The sequence below is a fragment of the Rhinopithecus bieti genome, unplaced genomic scaffold (genome assembly GCF_001698545.2).
Source record: "Rhinopithecus bieti isolate Rb0 unplaced genomic scaffold, ASM169854v2 scaffold_41644, whole genome shotgun sequence".
NCBI lineage: Eukaryota > Metazoa > Chordata > Mammalia > Primates > Cercopithecidae > Rhinopithecus > Rhinopithecus bieti.
Genome location: NW_016817838.1, coordinates 1,346,946 through 1,359,949, shown reverse-complemented (window position 1 = coordinate 1,359,949; position 13,004 = coordinate 1,346,946). Strand labels below are relative to the sequence as shown.

The following is a 13,004-nucleotide window of genomic DNA, read 5'->3' as shown; positions in this document are numbered from 1 at the left end:
CCCAGGCAGGGCAGGGAAGCAAGACACAGTCTGTCAGTGGCCTGGGGAAGAAGGGTGGGCCGGGGAACAAGTCTCAGGGCCTTCGTGATGGGCCTGTGACCAAGGTCAGGAAGCCTGAAACCTCAAAACTGTGGGCGGCAGCGTGGGGTTGCTAGTCCTGGGGAAGGAGGCTGTGAAAAGCAGAGAAAAGCCTTGAGCTTTGAGGTCAGAAGGACTTAGTTTACCCTGGCTCTGCCATCAGCCGGCTTCACCTGCCCGGCCCTGTATGTGAGCCCTTATGGCCCAGATCTCCTCTGCAGGGTGCCTGAGGGCTGCTCCAGTCCAGTCGGCTTTCATGTGCCCCACTGCTGCCCGCAGAGACTCTACATTCAGAGTACACATTAGGGCACTAAGACAAACGGGGTTGTGACTCTAGAACTCCAGCTTCCAGGTTGTGGGTTTTTTCCCCACTGGAATGAACTGATCATTCTGACCCACCCTAAAGGGTTAAAGCACAAGGGGCTTGCTTTGGGGAACAGCGAGGAAGTGGGGTGGCCAACTTCCATGGCAAGAAATTGAGGGGGGCACAGCACCCACACTGCAGAGGCCACAGGAGGGAAAGTTAATGCCAGCAACCAGCACTGACATCATCCTCGTTAATCCTATCCCATTTTACACTCGAGTTCCCAGAATGGAAGCAAGCTGCAGAGATAGGTGGGAAACTGAAGGAACGTGCGGAGATAGGTGGGAAACTGAAGGAACGTGCGGAGATAGGTGGGAAACTGAAGGAACCTGCGGTATCACACGGTGCATCCCTAGGGAACTTGGATTCTAGCCTAGTCCCACTCTCCAAGAAAACGGCCTGGCCCAAGGCTCACCCCTGGGGTGCAGCCCTCTGGATCCCAAGCCCTTCACCCCTCTTGGGCTCCTGTCCTGTGACTACAGAACATGACTGTGGAAGGGAGGGACTGCAGATCCCCGCCCCCAACCGCCCACCTGTCCATCCCTAGGAAAAGCCCACGCTGCTCACTTTAGTGTCTCCGCGAGAAAGAAGCTCTGCTGCTTGTTGTCGTGGCTGGGAGTGCTACTGTACACGTCTTGGATCCCGGAGAAACCGGCTTCTGTCCGACAGTATTTCTCCAAGGCCTGAGGAAGGGGAAGAGGAGGAGGAAAACAGCCTTAACACGGGACAGGAAAGGTCCCTCAAGACTTGTTCATGCCTGGCAGGCTGGAGCTAGAAAGCAGACAGCACCCCAACCCCTTGGTTGGGGACTCCTGGCATTTGTGGGAACAGAAGATCAAATTATTCTTTCAGGGTTTAGCCACCTGTCCCCAGGCTGGAGGGACCACACTCCCTCAACCCACACCTGAGAGCTCTGGCCCGACGGGCTGCCTGTCCTGAGCTCTTCACCTGGTTTGAACTTAGAGGAAGCTTCTCTTCGTGTTTCAGGGGACTAGGCTGGTCTCACAGATTCACCCATAGTGGTAAGCAGAGGTGAAGAGAGGCCACTGGTTGATGGTCATGGGCTGGGATCTGGGGATGGACTTGGCACCCCAGGGATTCTCAGGAGAGACGGCCCCTGGGCTGGAGGCAAGTGGGCCAAGCCATTCATCTTTCTATATAAATGCATTTTTTTTTTTTTTGAGACAAGATCTCATTTTGTCACCCAGGCTGGAGGGCAGTAGGGCGATCATAGCTCACTCTGCAGCTTCAACCTCTGGGGTTCGAACAATCCTCTTGCCTCAGCCCCTCAAGTAGCTGAGACTATAGGCGTGCATCACCATGCCTGGCTAATTTTGTATTTTTTGGTATAGATGGGGTTTCACCATGTTGCCTATAGGCTGATAAATACAATTTCTACCCACTGAGGGGTCTGTGGACTGGACATAGGAGTACAAGATGCTTGAAGGCCAAGAGCAATGGTCCTGGGGAAGCAGGTGGACTTAACAGGGCCAGTGAACCTGAGCATGCCCCTGACCCCGTCTGAGTGCAATGCTCGGAGTGGGCATGGGGTGGTTGGGGAGATAGGGGCAGAGAAGGCTCAGCATCCACCAGGGAACCTTCTGGAATCCCCACACCTGCCTTTGACACCTCCCCAAGACAGCCATTAAATTTCCACCTAGGTGTGGGGCTGGGGCTGAGGGCAGGGTAGGCCTCGAGGGCCAGTAGAGACTAGGGTGGGGCTCCCTGGGGCTGGGCTGCCTGTGGGAAGAGGAGGGAGGCGGAGGCGAGCTGCCCAGCTTTGGGATCCAGAAAGCATCTGTTGGGACAGTGGTGGCCGCGTGGTGCTCTAGGCAGCTGCCTAGCCTCTGACCCTCTAAGTTTACTGAGGCCTGGTCCCAGGTCTCAAGGCCATGGGCACTCAGAACCCTCTTCACGTCTGCCCTGTCCTGTCTCAGGACAACTTTGCCTGGCTGGGAACTCTTGGCTCTGTAACCATCACCTTGACCCTTTGCACTCTGAACTGTGGCCAGAGGTCAATGTGGCTTGGACTTCCACTCCGTGCCCAAGCCAGGGCACCTAGCACCCAGCCTGTCTGTGAATTCTCAGGGGCATCTGGCACCTGGCTGCCCATCCCTGGGGCCCACTCACCAGCACCACCTCCCAGCCCCACTCCCTGTAGATGGGGTTGTGGGTCTGTCGCCACAGGTACATGTAGCTCTCCACCACCTCTGGCCGGAGGATGTAGTAGCTCTCGCTCAGCTGGGTGGCCACGGCCTCTCTGCCGGAGTTAAACCAGAAGGCCTCGGGCCCGAGTTTGGTGTCTGGGGAAACAGCCAAGCAGAGGGCCCAGGTCAGTCCTCCCACCTCCTGCTTTTCGGGATCCAGGAGGGATGTCAGTTGCCTCGAGCCCGCGGCCAGGGTGATGTCAGGGGTGTGTGGGTGTGAGGCGCCCCTGCCTGGACTGCTGCGTAAGGCTGCACCGGGCACATGCCCAGCTTCCCTCTTGGCCTGGACTGGATAAAACAAGACCCTCGGGGACTCGAAATGTGAGCAGCTTTGGTCCAAATGAGCTACTCAGCAGTCTGGGTAGGTGAAGGTTTGGGCGGGGTTCCACGACTGTGTACTTGGAGGCAATACCTCTGCAAGAGGTTAGCCAGACCTCAGCCAAGAGGGTTTCGGGTTTCAACACATCTGGGGAACCGAGGGTTAAACAAAGTGAGTCTCCCATCTGCAGGATTTATCAGATCCTTTAATATGTTAATATGCAATGAGGCATCTCCACGGGACCCTTTCTCTTAGAAAACTGCTTTTAACACCTCCCAGAACTTCTAGAGTTTGGGAACAGCTGAGGTGGAGATGGAGGGAAGATTGCCCAGGAATGCACCTACTTCCACAAAGGGAGCTGAGGAAGGAAAGCCCGAGGAAGCCTGGGTTCTGTTATTGTCACTGTTTTGTTTTGGGGCAATGTGCTGTCATTCTTGTTGTATGGCCATAATTGTAACCACCTCTGCAGTCACCGCTTATGATTTCAAAGGCTGTGCTGGGTGCTTTAATACACTATTTCAATTCTTAAAACATGGTTCTTTAGTAAGGTAATTGCTACTATCCCTCTCACGCAGGCGGAAACTGAGGATCAGAGAGGCTAAGTAATTTGCCCAAGGTAACACAGCGAGTTGTGGCTGAGCTGGGACTTGACCCTGGATGTGTCTGATGCCTCTCCTAGGGTGGTGCTCTTTCCCTCCTGGGTCTGACCCTCATAGGCCCAACATGTAGGGTATGAGGGCCAGATCCTTCAACCTTTAATGCCTCTCCCTCCTGTCCAGGTCACCCGAGTCCCCAGCTCCATTCCTAATGTGAACCCTCTTCCCTCCCACCAGGGTTCAAAACCCTGAGAGGCCCTGGGTTGCTTTGACTCTAGAGGCAGGGGCTACAGGTTTGCAGGACTTCCACTCTTCCACGGAGGGCTTCAGCGAAGAGGAATTAGCTAGACCCTAGCCTCTCGAATCTTTTCAAATGGCGTAGCAGCTTCTGGCCATCAGAAAACAGTCGTTTTGCCAAGTCGCTAGTGGGGTGAAGGCAGGAGCCACTGCTGCAGGCGTCCACGGGACAAGCCGAGGCTGGCTGGAACAATATGCTCTGTTAAGCGGCTGTCTTTTATGGTCTGGGCTGATTGTCTCAGACAAATAGCGAGCTTTTATTATTCCTGAGATTTGTTATTTGTTTATGGCCCTGGCAGAGTGAGCTCTTTGAAGAGAATGGACGACCAGTTTTAAAGACCCATTGCGAATCTCTGACTTCCTGGAAACAGCTCCAGGAGACCCCATTCAGCTGGGGCGGGCACAGACACATCACAGTGGACCATCAGCAAGTGGCTGCAGTGCTGTTGGCAGAAGGCGGCTGCCAAAGTACTTTCTCATGGGACCCTGTGCCTCACTCTGAAACCTGTGTCATTATTCCCATCGAACAGATAAGAAAACAGAGGCTGCCCAGCTGGCAGTGGCAGAGCGGCACTCGAGCCTGGAATTTTACTGCAAATCTTGGCTCATCCCCTCCAGCCAACACTGGGATTACCACTTGGAGCAGCGGGCGTCTCCTGGGACCACATGGGGCTGGGGATTTTCTGAGGAGTGCAGTCTGCACACGGGGTGGAACCAGGCATCAGAAGGCCTGGGTTCCAGCCCAGGATCAATTCCTTATGTGTAGTGTGACTTTGGCTAAGTTACTTCCCCTCTGGGCTGACTCTGCTTCTCTGTGTAAAATGAGGAGCCAGGCTCAGGCTCTCAAATGCGACCTCTGACTCTAGCATCTGACAATTCACTGGTGAGTGGTGGGTGGGGAGGACCCAGCTCTCAGGCTTTCCGGTGGTCACGGGTCAAAGAGGGCGACTAAACAGGTGGGAGCAGGAGGCAGTGAGACCCCTCTAAGGAGGGTGCTGGGGAAAGGCAGAAGCACATTCAAAGGCATGGGACTCAGGGTGGGACATGTGCTGGGCTCAGGAAGCTGCTGTTTCTGCCTCCAGAGCTGGAGGATCCTTTATTCCGTGCCCCTCTCAAGGAACCTTGGCCAAGTAATTTCTGAGCCTGTTTCCTCACCTGTGTGGTGAGGTTCAGTGATGATGTGTCAAGGGCGGAAGAGCATCGGGTACACGCAAAGTACTTCCTGCGTCGGGTAGGCGCAAAGTACTTCCTGCGTCGGGTACACGCAAAGTACTTCCTGCGTCGGGTACACGCAAAGTACTTCCTGCGTCTGTACTAGTTTCCTTTTCATTCAGGGTACNTTTTTTTTTTTTTGAGACAAGATCTCATTTTGTCACCCAGGCTGGAGGGCAGTAGGGCGATCATAGCTCACTCTGCAGCTTCAACCTCTGGGGTTCGAACAATCCTCTTGCCTCAGCCCCTCAAGTAGCTGAGACTATAGGCGTGCATCACCATGCCTGGCTAATTTTTGTATTTTTTGGTATAGATGGGGTTTCACCATGTTGCCTATAGGCTGATAAATACAATTTCTACCCACTGAGGGGTCTGTGGACTGGACATAGGAGTACAAGATGCTTGAAGGCCAAGAGCAATGGTCCTGGGGAAGCAGGTGGACTTAACAGGGCCAGTGAACCTGAGCATGCCCCTGACCCCGTCTGAGTGCAATGCTCGGAGTGGGCATGGGGGTGGTTGGGGAGATAGGGGCAGAGAAGGCTCAGCATCCACCAGGGAACCTTCTGGAATCCCCACACCTGCCTTTGACACCTCCCCCAAGACAGCCATTAAATTTCCACCTAGGTGTGGGGCTGGGGGCTGAGGGCAGGGTAGGCCTCGAGGGCCAGTAGAGACTAGGGTGGGGGCTCCCTGGGGCTGGGCTGCCTGTGGGAAGAGGAGGGAGGCGGAGGCGAGCTGCCCAGCTTTGGGATCCAGAAAGCATCTGTTGGGACAGTGGTGGCCGCGTGGTGCTCTAGGCAGCTGCCTAGCCTCTGACCCTCTAAGTTTACTGAGGCCTGGTCCCAGGTCTCAAGGCCATGGGCACTCAGAACCCTCTTCACGTCTGCCCTGTCCTGTCTCAGGACAACTTTGCCTGGCTGGGAACTCTTGGCTCTGTAACCATCACCTTGACCCTTTGCACTCTGAACTGTGGCCAGAGGTCAATGTGGCTTGGACTTCCACTCCGTGCCCAAGCCAGGGCACCTAGCACCCAGCCTGTCTGTGAATTCTCAGGGGGCATCTGGCACCTGGCTGCCCATCCCTGGGGCCCACTCACCAGCACCACCTCCCAGCCCCACTCCCTGTAGATGGGGTTGTGGGTCTGTCGCCACAGGTACATGTAGCTCTCCACCACCTCTGGCCGGAGGATGTAGTAGCTCTCGCTCAGCTGGGTGGCCACGGCCTCTCTGCCGGAGTTAAACCAGAAGGCCTCGGGCCCGAGTTTGGTGTCTGGGGAAACAGCCAAGCAGAGGGCCCAGGTCAGTCCTCCCACCTCCTGCTTTTCGGGATCCAGGAGGGATGTCAGTTGCCTCGAGCCCGCGGCCAGGGTGATGTCAGGGGTGTGTGGGTGTGAGGCGCCCCTGCCTGGACTGCTGCGTAAGGCTGCACCGGGCACATGCCCAGCTTCCCTCTTGGCCTGGACTGGATAAAACAAGACCCTCGGGGACTCGAAATGTGAGCAGCTTTGGTCCAAATGAGCTACTCAGCAGTCTGGGTAGGTGAAGGTTTGGGCGGGGTTCCACGACTGTGTACTTGGAGGCAATACCTCTGCAAGAGGTTAGCCAGACCTCAGCCAAGAGGGTTTCGGGTTTCAACACATCTGGGGAACCGAGGGTTAAACAAAGTGAGTCTCCCATCTGCAGGATTTATCAGATCCTTTAATATGTTAATATGCAATGAGGCATCTCCACGGGACCCTTTCTCTTAGAAAACTGCTTTTAACACCTCCCAGAACTTCTAGAGTTTGGGAACAGCTGAGGTGGAGATGGAGGGAAGATTGCCCAGGAATGCACCTACTTCCACAAAGGGAGCTGAGGAAGGAAAGCCCGAGGAAGCCTGGGTTCTGTTATTGTCACTGTTTTGTTTTGGGGCAATGTGCTGTCATTCTTGTTGTATGGCCATAATTGTAACCACCTCTGCAGTCACCGCTTATGATTTCAAAGGCTGTGCTGGGTGCTTTAATACACTATTTCAATTCTTAAAACATGGTTCTTTAGTAAGGTAATTGCTACTATCCCTCTCACGCAGGCGGAAACTGAGGATCAGAGAGGCTAAGTAATTTGCCCAAGGTAACACAGCGAGTTGTGGCTGAGCTGGGACTTGACCCTGGATGTGTCTGATGCCTCTCCTAGGGTGGTGCTCTTTCCCTCCTGGGTCTGACCCTCATAGGCCCAACATGTAGGGTATGAGGGCCAGATCCTTCAACCTTTAATGCCTCTCCCTCCTGTCCAGGTCACCCGAGTCCCCAGCTCCATTCCTAATGTGAACCCTCTTCCCTCCCACCAGGGTTCAAAACCCTGAGAGGCCCTGGGTTGCTTTGACTCTAGAGGCAGGGGCTACAGGTTTGCAGGACTTCCACTCTTCCACGGAGGGCTTCAGCGAAGAGGAATTAGCTAGACCCTAGCCTCTCGAATCTTTTCAAATGGCGTAGCAGCTTCTGGCCATCAGAAAACAGTCGTTTTGCCAAGTCGCTAGTGGGGTGAAGGCAGGAGCCACTGCTGCAGGCGTCCACGGGACAAGCCGAGGCTGGCTGGAACAATATGCTCTGTTAAGCGGCTGTCTTTTATGGTCTGGGCTGATTGTCTCAGACAAATAGCGAGCTTTTTATTATTCCTGAGATTTGTTATTTGTTTATGGCCCTGGCAGAGTGAGCTCTTTGAAGAGAATGGACGACCAGTTTTAAAGACCCATTGCGAATCTCTGACTTCCTGGAAACAGCTCCAGGAGACCCCATTCAGCTGGGGCGGGCACAGACACATCACAGTGGACCATCAGCAAGTGGCTGCAGTGCTGTTGGCAGAAGGCGGCTGCCAAAGTACTTTCTCATGGGACCCTGTGCCTCACTCTGAAACCTGTGTCATTATTCCCATCGAACAGATAAGAAAACAGAGGCTGCCCAGCTGGCAGTGGCAGAGCGGCACTCGAGCCTGGAATTTTTACTGCAAATCTTGGCTCATCCCCTCCAGCCAACACTGGGATTACCACTTGGAGCAGCGGGCGTCTCCTGGGACCACATGGGGGCTGGGGATTTTTCTGAGGAGTGCAGTCTGCACACGGGGTGGAACCAGGCATCAGAAGGCCTGGGTTCCAGCCCAGGATCAATTCCTTATGTGTAGTGTGACTTTGGCTAAGTTACTTCCCCCTCTGGGCTGACTCTGCTTCTCTGTGTAAAATGAGGAGCCAGGCTCAGGCTCTCAAATGCGACCTCTGACTCTAGCATCTGACAATTCACTGGTGAGTGGTGGGTGGGGAGGACCCAGCTCTCAGGCTTTCCGGTGGTCACGGGTCAAAGAGGGCGACTAAACAGGTGGGAGCAGGAGGCAGTGAGACCCCCTCTAAGGAGGGTGCTGGGGGAAAGGCAGAAGCACATTCAAAGGCATGGGACTCAGGGTGGGACATGTGCTGGGCTCAGGAAGCTGCTGTTTCTGCCTCCAGAGCTGGAGGATCCTTTATTCCGTGCCCCTCTCAAGGAACCTTGGCCAAGTAATTTCTGAGCCTGTTTCCTCACCTGTGTGGTGAGGTTCAGTGATGATGTGTCAAGGGCGGAAGAGCATCGGGTACACGCAAAGTACTTCCTGCGTCGGGTAGGCGCAAAGTACTTCCTGCGTCGGGTACACGCAAAGTACTTCCTGCGTCGGGTACACGCAAAGTACTTCCTGCGTCTGTACTAGTTTCCTTTTCATTCAGGGTACAGTCTCAGAGCCTGGACAGCACATCTCTCAAATTCTACCTAAGTTCCAGCGGGAGGCTTCCCTAAGGCCATGTGCTCCCTTCACTCACTGCTGCTGGTCTTTCCGGTTCTTCCTGGTGTCTAGCCTCAGTCTCTCCTGCTGCCCCTTCCCCTTGCAGGGTTACCTGAGCGGGCGTATGACTCGTGGCACGTCTTGGTGATCTGGGCTGCGAGCTCTCGGTAGTGGACCCTCTTTTCTTCCTTGGCATCCTCGGCGCCAAGGGCGATCATGCCCCCGGAGAAACAGGCCAGGTGCCCCATCTTGTGGTCCAGAATCCCCCCTCGCCACTCGGCGATGTAGGTCAGCCCCCCGGGAGAGACATTCAGCAAGTAGGTCTCTATCGCCTGGGAGCAAGGTGGGGATTGGGCAGGGAGAAGGGGCATGGGAGGGCACAGAGAAGAGGGGGAAAGGATGGAAAATAAACATTTTGGAGACAGTAGCAAGGGCAGCTCTGCCAAGCCCTCCATCCCAGGTAAAGGAGGCCCACTGATTTCTGCTGGTCAAGATGCCTGCCAGGGCACAGGAGGGGCTGCTATTCACTGGGAGGCTCAGACACACGGCAGCTCCCCAGGGCAAGTCTCTTAGTCTTTACAATCTTCCACGTTTTAAAAAACATTAAAAAATATTTTAAGGTGATCCTCCTCCTCCATTACGTCCTCTGTTTGATCTTAACCAGAAACCCAGCTGGCCTGTGGACAGGCTTCAGGGGTCCAGGCCCTTAAAACTGCACCCAACGCTTTTTAGTGGATGTGCATCTTTATGGGAAGAGTGTCCATCTATTCTTCTCAGTTTCTCAAAAAGAACCTGCAGAAAATTAAGAGCTGCTCTCTATGGTATTTTGTCACACGTTTCCTCATTTAATGCCTACAGCAAGCCAGGCACCTGGGCTGTGGCGCCCTACACAGACAAATGGGAGGGGCAGCTTGTCCCAGGCCATGCAGCCACACCAGCCTAGAAACAAGATCCCACATTGTCCAGAGCTCTGCTTCTTCCTCTACCCGATGGCCACACCTTTTGGTGGGAAGGGAGGTGATGCTGTTGTAAAGACTCTGGGATGTCGGGGACATGAGGGGGTCACACTGCTGTCAGTCCCAGGAGCCCTGGGGACCCAGGGGAGGAAGGAAGCTGCTCACACAGCCTTGAGGCCAGACTCCATGGGCTGGTGGGGCCTGGCCCATGGCTGGGGTCCTCTGGGGCCCTTGCCAGGCCTCTGCCTCCACTCTCACCCCTCCAATCTACTCTCCAGGGGGTCTCTGTACTCTGCAATTAACACACCGGATCATATCATTTGCCTGCTTAGAACCTGTAGTGGTTTCCAAGTGCCCTTATGTGAAAAGACCAGAGAGGCCGCCAAGACTCCACGATCTGGACTCCGAGGGTGGACCTGATACTATGGACATGGCTCTGGGGCACAGACTCGTCAGGTTCAAATCCCATCTCCACCAGTTCCACGCTGTGTGACACTGGGCAGGTTGTATGTTCTCTCTGTGCCTCAGTTTCCTAACGTGTAAACTGGGGATAAGAGCATTAACTGCCTCAAAGGGTTGTGAGAATTAAATGAGATACGCCTGCAGGGCTTGGCCTATTTCCCAGCACAGAGCGAGTCCCCAGTAATTACTGGCCCCTATGATTCCTCTCCAGTCTGTCTCCTGCCCCTCCCTTCTCACACCCTACCTCACCCACACTGGAATCTTTTCACTCATGTACCCTCCTGGCTTCCAATATTTCAGGAGCCATGTAATATTTCCTTGGTGTCAGTGCTGTGCTAGGTACTGGGGCTACAGGTGTGCTGGAGAGGAGCCTGGACTCTGCCTCAGGGAGTTCACCCATTAGTGCAGGGAATTCCCAACAAAACCAAATGTACACGAGAGGTGCAATTTGTTTTGTTTTGAAACACTGTCTTAGACTGTCACCCAGGCTGAAGTGCAGTGGCACCATTTTGGCTCACTGCAACCTCCACCTCCCAGGTTCAAACCATTCTCGTGCCTCAGCCTCCCAAGTGTTAGCTGGGATTATAGGCATGTGCCACCACCCCCAGCGATTTTTTGTATTTTTAGTAAAGACAGGGTTTCACTATGTTGCCAGGCTGGTCTTGAACTCCTGACCTCAGGGGATCCACCCACCTAGGCCTCCCAAAGTGTTGGGATTACAGGTGTGAGTCACCACAACTGGCCCAGAGGTACAATTTGTGATCAGCATTTTGAATAAAACAAAGTGAGGGTAAGATTAAAAAATGCAGGGGGAGGCGGAGAGGGGCTGGACACAGTGGCTTATGCCTGTAATCCCAACACTTTGGGAGGCTGAGGTAGATGGATCACTTGAGCCCAGTAGCTTGAAACCAGCCTGGGCAACATGGCAAAAACCTATCTCTACTAACTGCACTCCATCCTGGGAAACAGAGTGAGACTCTGTCTCAAAACAAAACAAAACCAAAACAAAACAAAAGCTGGGGTGGGGGCAGTGCTGTACTTTGCAGAGTGAGGTCTGGGAAAGTCTCTTTGCAAAGGTGACATTCTTGAAGGCTGCATTTTTCTTCCTGCTTCGGGGCTTGGCTGGTGCTGGGCCTCCTCCCTGCATGCTCCAGCCCTGACTCTGCTAACTCCACTTCCTCCAGAATGTCACTTCCTTGGAGAGAATGCTGCAATTTAAACCAGCACTGCCACTGCCATTACTATGGGCCCGTCACCCTTCTACATGGTGCCATTCCTACTTGGCGTATGTTTCTGTTGTATATCTGTCCCTCTCTCAGACTCGGAGTACCGTGTGACAGCAGAAGCCACCACCAGCAGCCTCCAGCCAGTGCCCGACACACAGGAGATGCTCAAGGAACATTTGCTCACTCCTGGGTCTGTTTTTTCCTTTTTTCTCTACTGTCAGGGCCCAGGGCTGGTGGGCTGGCTGCAGGACCCACACTGAGTGGCAGATAGAGAAGCGCTGACAATGTGACATGCCAGGGCACCTGCTCCACATGGGGAAGTGCTGAGGACACCTGCAGAGCAGCCGGGCTGCAGGCGGGGGTCTGCTCTGGGCCCGGCCTGGCTCCCGAGCAGAGCCACAGGCCCGGCAGCTGCTCGGCGTCACTAAGCGTGTGGCGCAAGGGAGGAGTGTCAGGGCTCAGAAACCTGGGTCAGAGTCACCAGTTGTCAACACTTTGGAGAGAACACAGATATCTGAGGGAGACCTCAGGATGCCACACACCAGAGCTGGCATCTGCACCTTCCAGACCGCCTCCCACAGGTTATTTCCACTGCGGGTTGGCCCCAAGCTAAGTAATTGCGGTCAAGAGGAAATTATAAACCAGTGCCTCTTTGAAGACACAACTGAGACACGCAGATGCAAAGATTAAAAAACAAGGCTTTTTAAAACAAAACACAAGACAGCGCAGGCTGGCAGACGACTGGTAAAAGGTTTAAATCACAGCAAGCAGAGGTGCAAGGAGCTAACTGGGGTGCAAGACCAGGGTTTATTTAAAGTATTAACAAAAATATTTGTACTGTTCCTTGCAGAGCATGGCTAACCCATAGGCAGTGAGCCCAGAGTGGCGAGAGGCCTGGGTTTGCATCTCAGCTCTGCGATTTAGGAGCTAGATGACTGTGGGCAAGTTATTTCACTTTACTGAAGACTCACTTTGCTCATCTATAAAATGGGAATAATGATTCCTGGATCGGTTGTGAGGATTAAAGGAGAGGATATTCGAAGCCTGGCTCCGTGCCTGGCACTGGCTGTTGCTTCCTTTGCCGCCTGCAGGAGCCCCATCTGAGCACTCGTGGGAGGGGTTTCAGGCAAGCCAGGCCCCTCTGTGACTTGGCCGCTGGTAAGCAGAGGCCAGTCCACTGGATCTGGAGTTGGACCCGTATTTGTGTCCTCGCTCTGACACCTGCTGCTATATGGACCTTGGGCCTTTCTGACCCTCAGTTTCATCATCTGTAAGATGGGGGCTAAAGAAGATGAGGTACTTAGAGCACTGGCCCGGAGGAGGCCAAAGTGACCAAAGCTCTCCCTCTTCTTGTCTCCTGCCGTGACACTCAGAGGTGTGCCCAGTCTGAACTGTCTGACCTTGCCAGGCCCACCCCAGCTGGACACTGGTCTAACCTGGTGCTTTTCTGACCCCAGGTGCACAACAGAATTGTGGAAGGAATTTTTTTTTTTTTTTTTTTTTTT

At 54.1% G+C, this 13,004-nt stretch overlaps 1 protein-coding gene across 2 annotated transcripts in view; it reads right to left on the bottom strand.

Moving 5' to 3' along the window:
* The window catches only part of MAN1C1 (mannosidase alpha class 1C member 1), a 183,031-nt gene that overhangs the window by 2,277 nt on the left and 167,750 nt on the right, over nucleotides 1–13,004 (bottom strand). The window contains exons 9-12 of one of the 2 annotated variants that reach the window (XM_017856141.1): nucleotides 8,968–9,187; nucleotides 6,170–6,342; nucleotides 1,010–1,125; nucleotides 2–170 (exon numbers count right to left, since the gene is read on the bottom strand). In XM_017856141.1, coding sequence (XP_017711630.1) covers nucleotides 152–170; nucleotides 1,010–1,125; nucleotides 6,170–6,342; nucleotides 8,968–9,187 — 528 coding nt within the window. In that variant the 3' untranslated portion in view covers nucleotides 2–151. Of the gene's footprint in view, nucleotide 1; nucleotides 171–1,009; nucleotides 1,126–6,169; nucleotides 6,343–8,967; nucleotides 9,188–13,004 lie in introns of those variants that run through there. The other variant, XM_017856140.1, reaches the window with a different exon arrangement.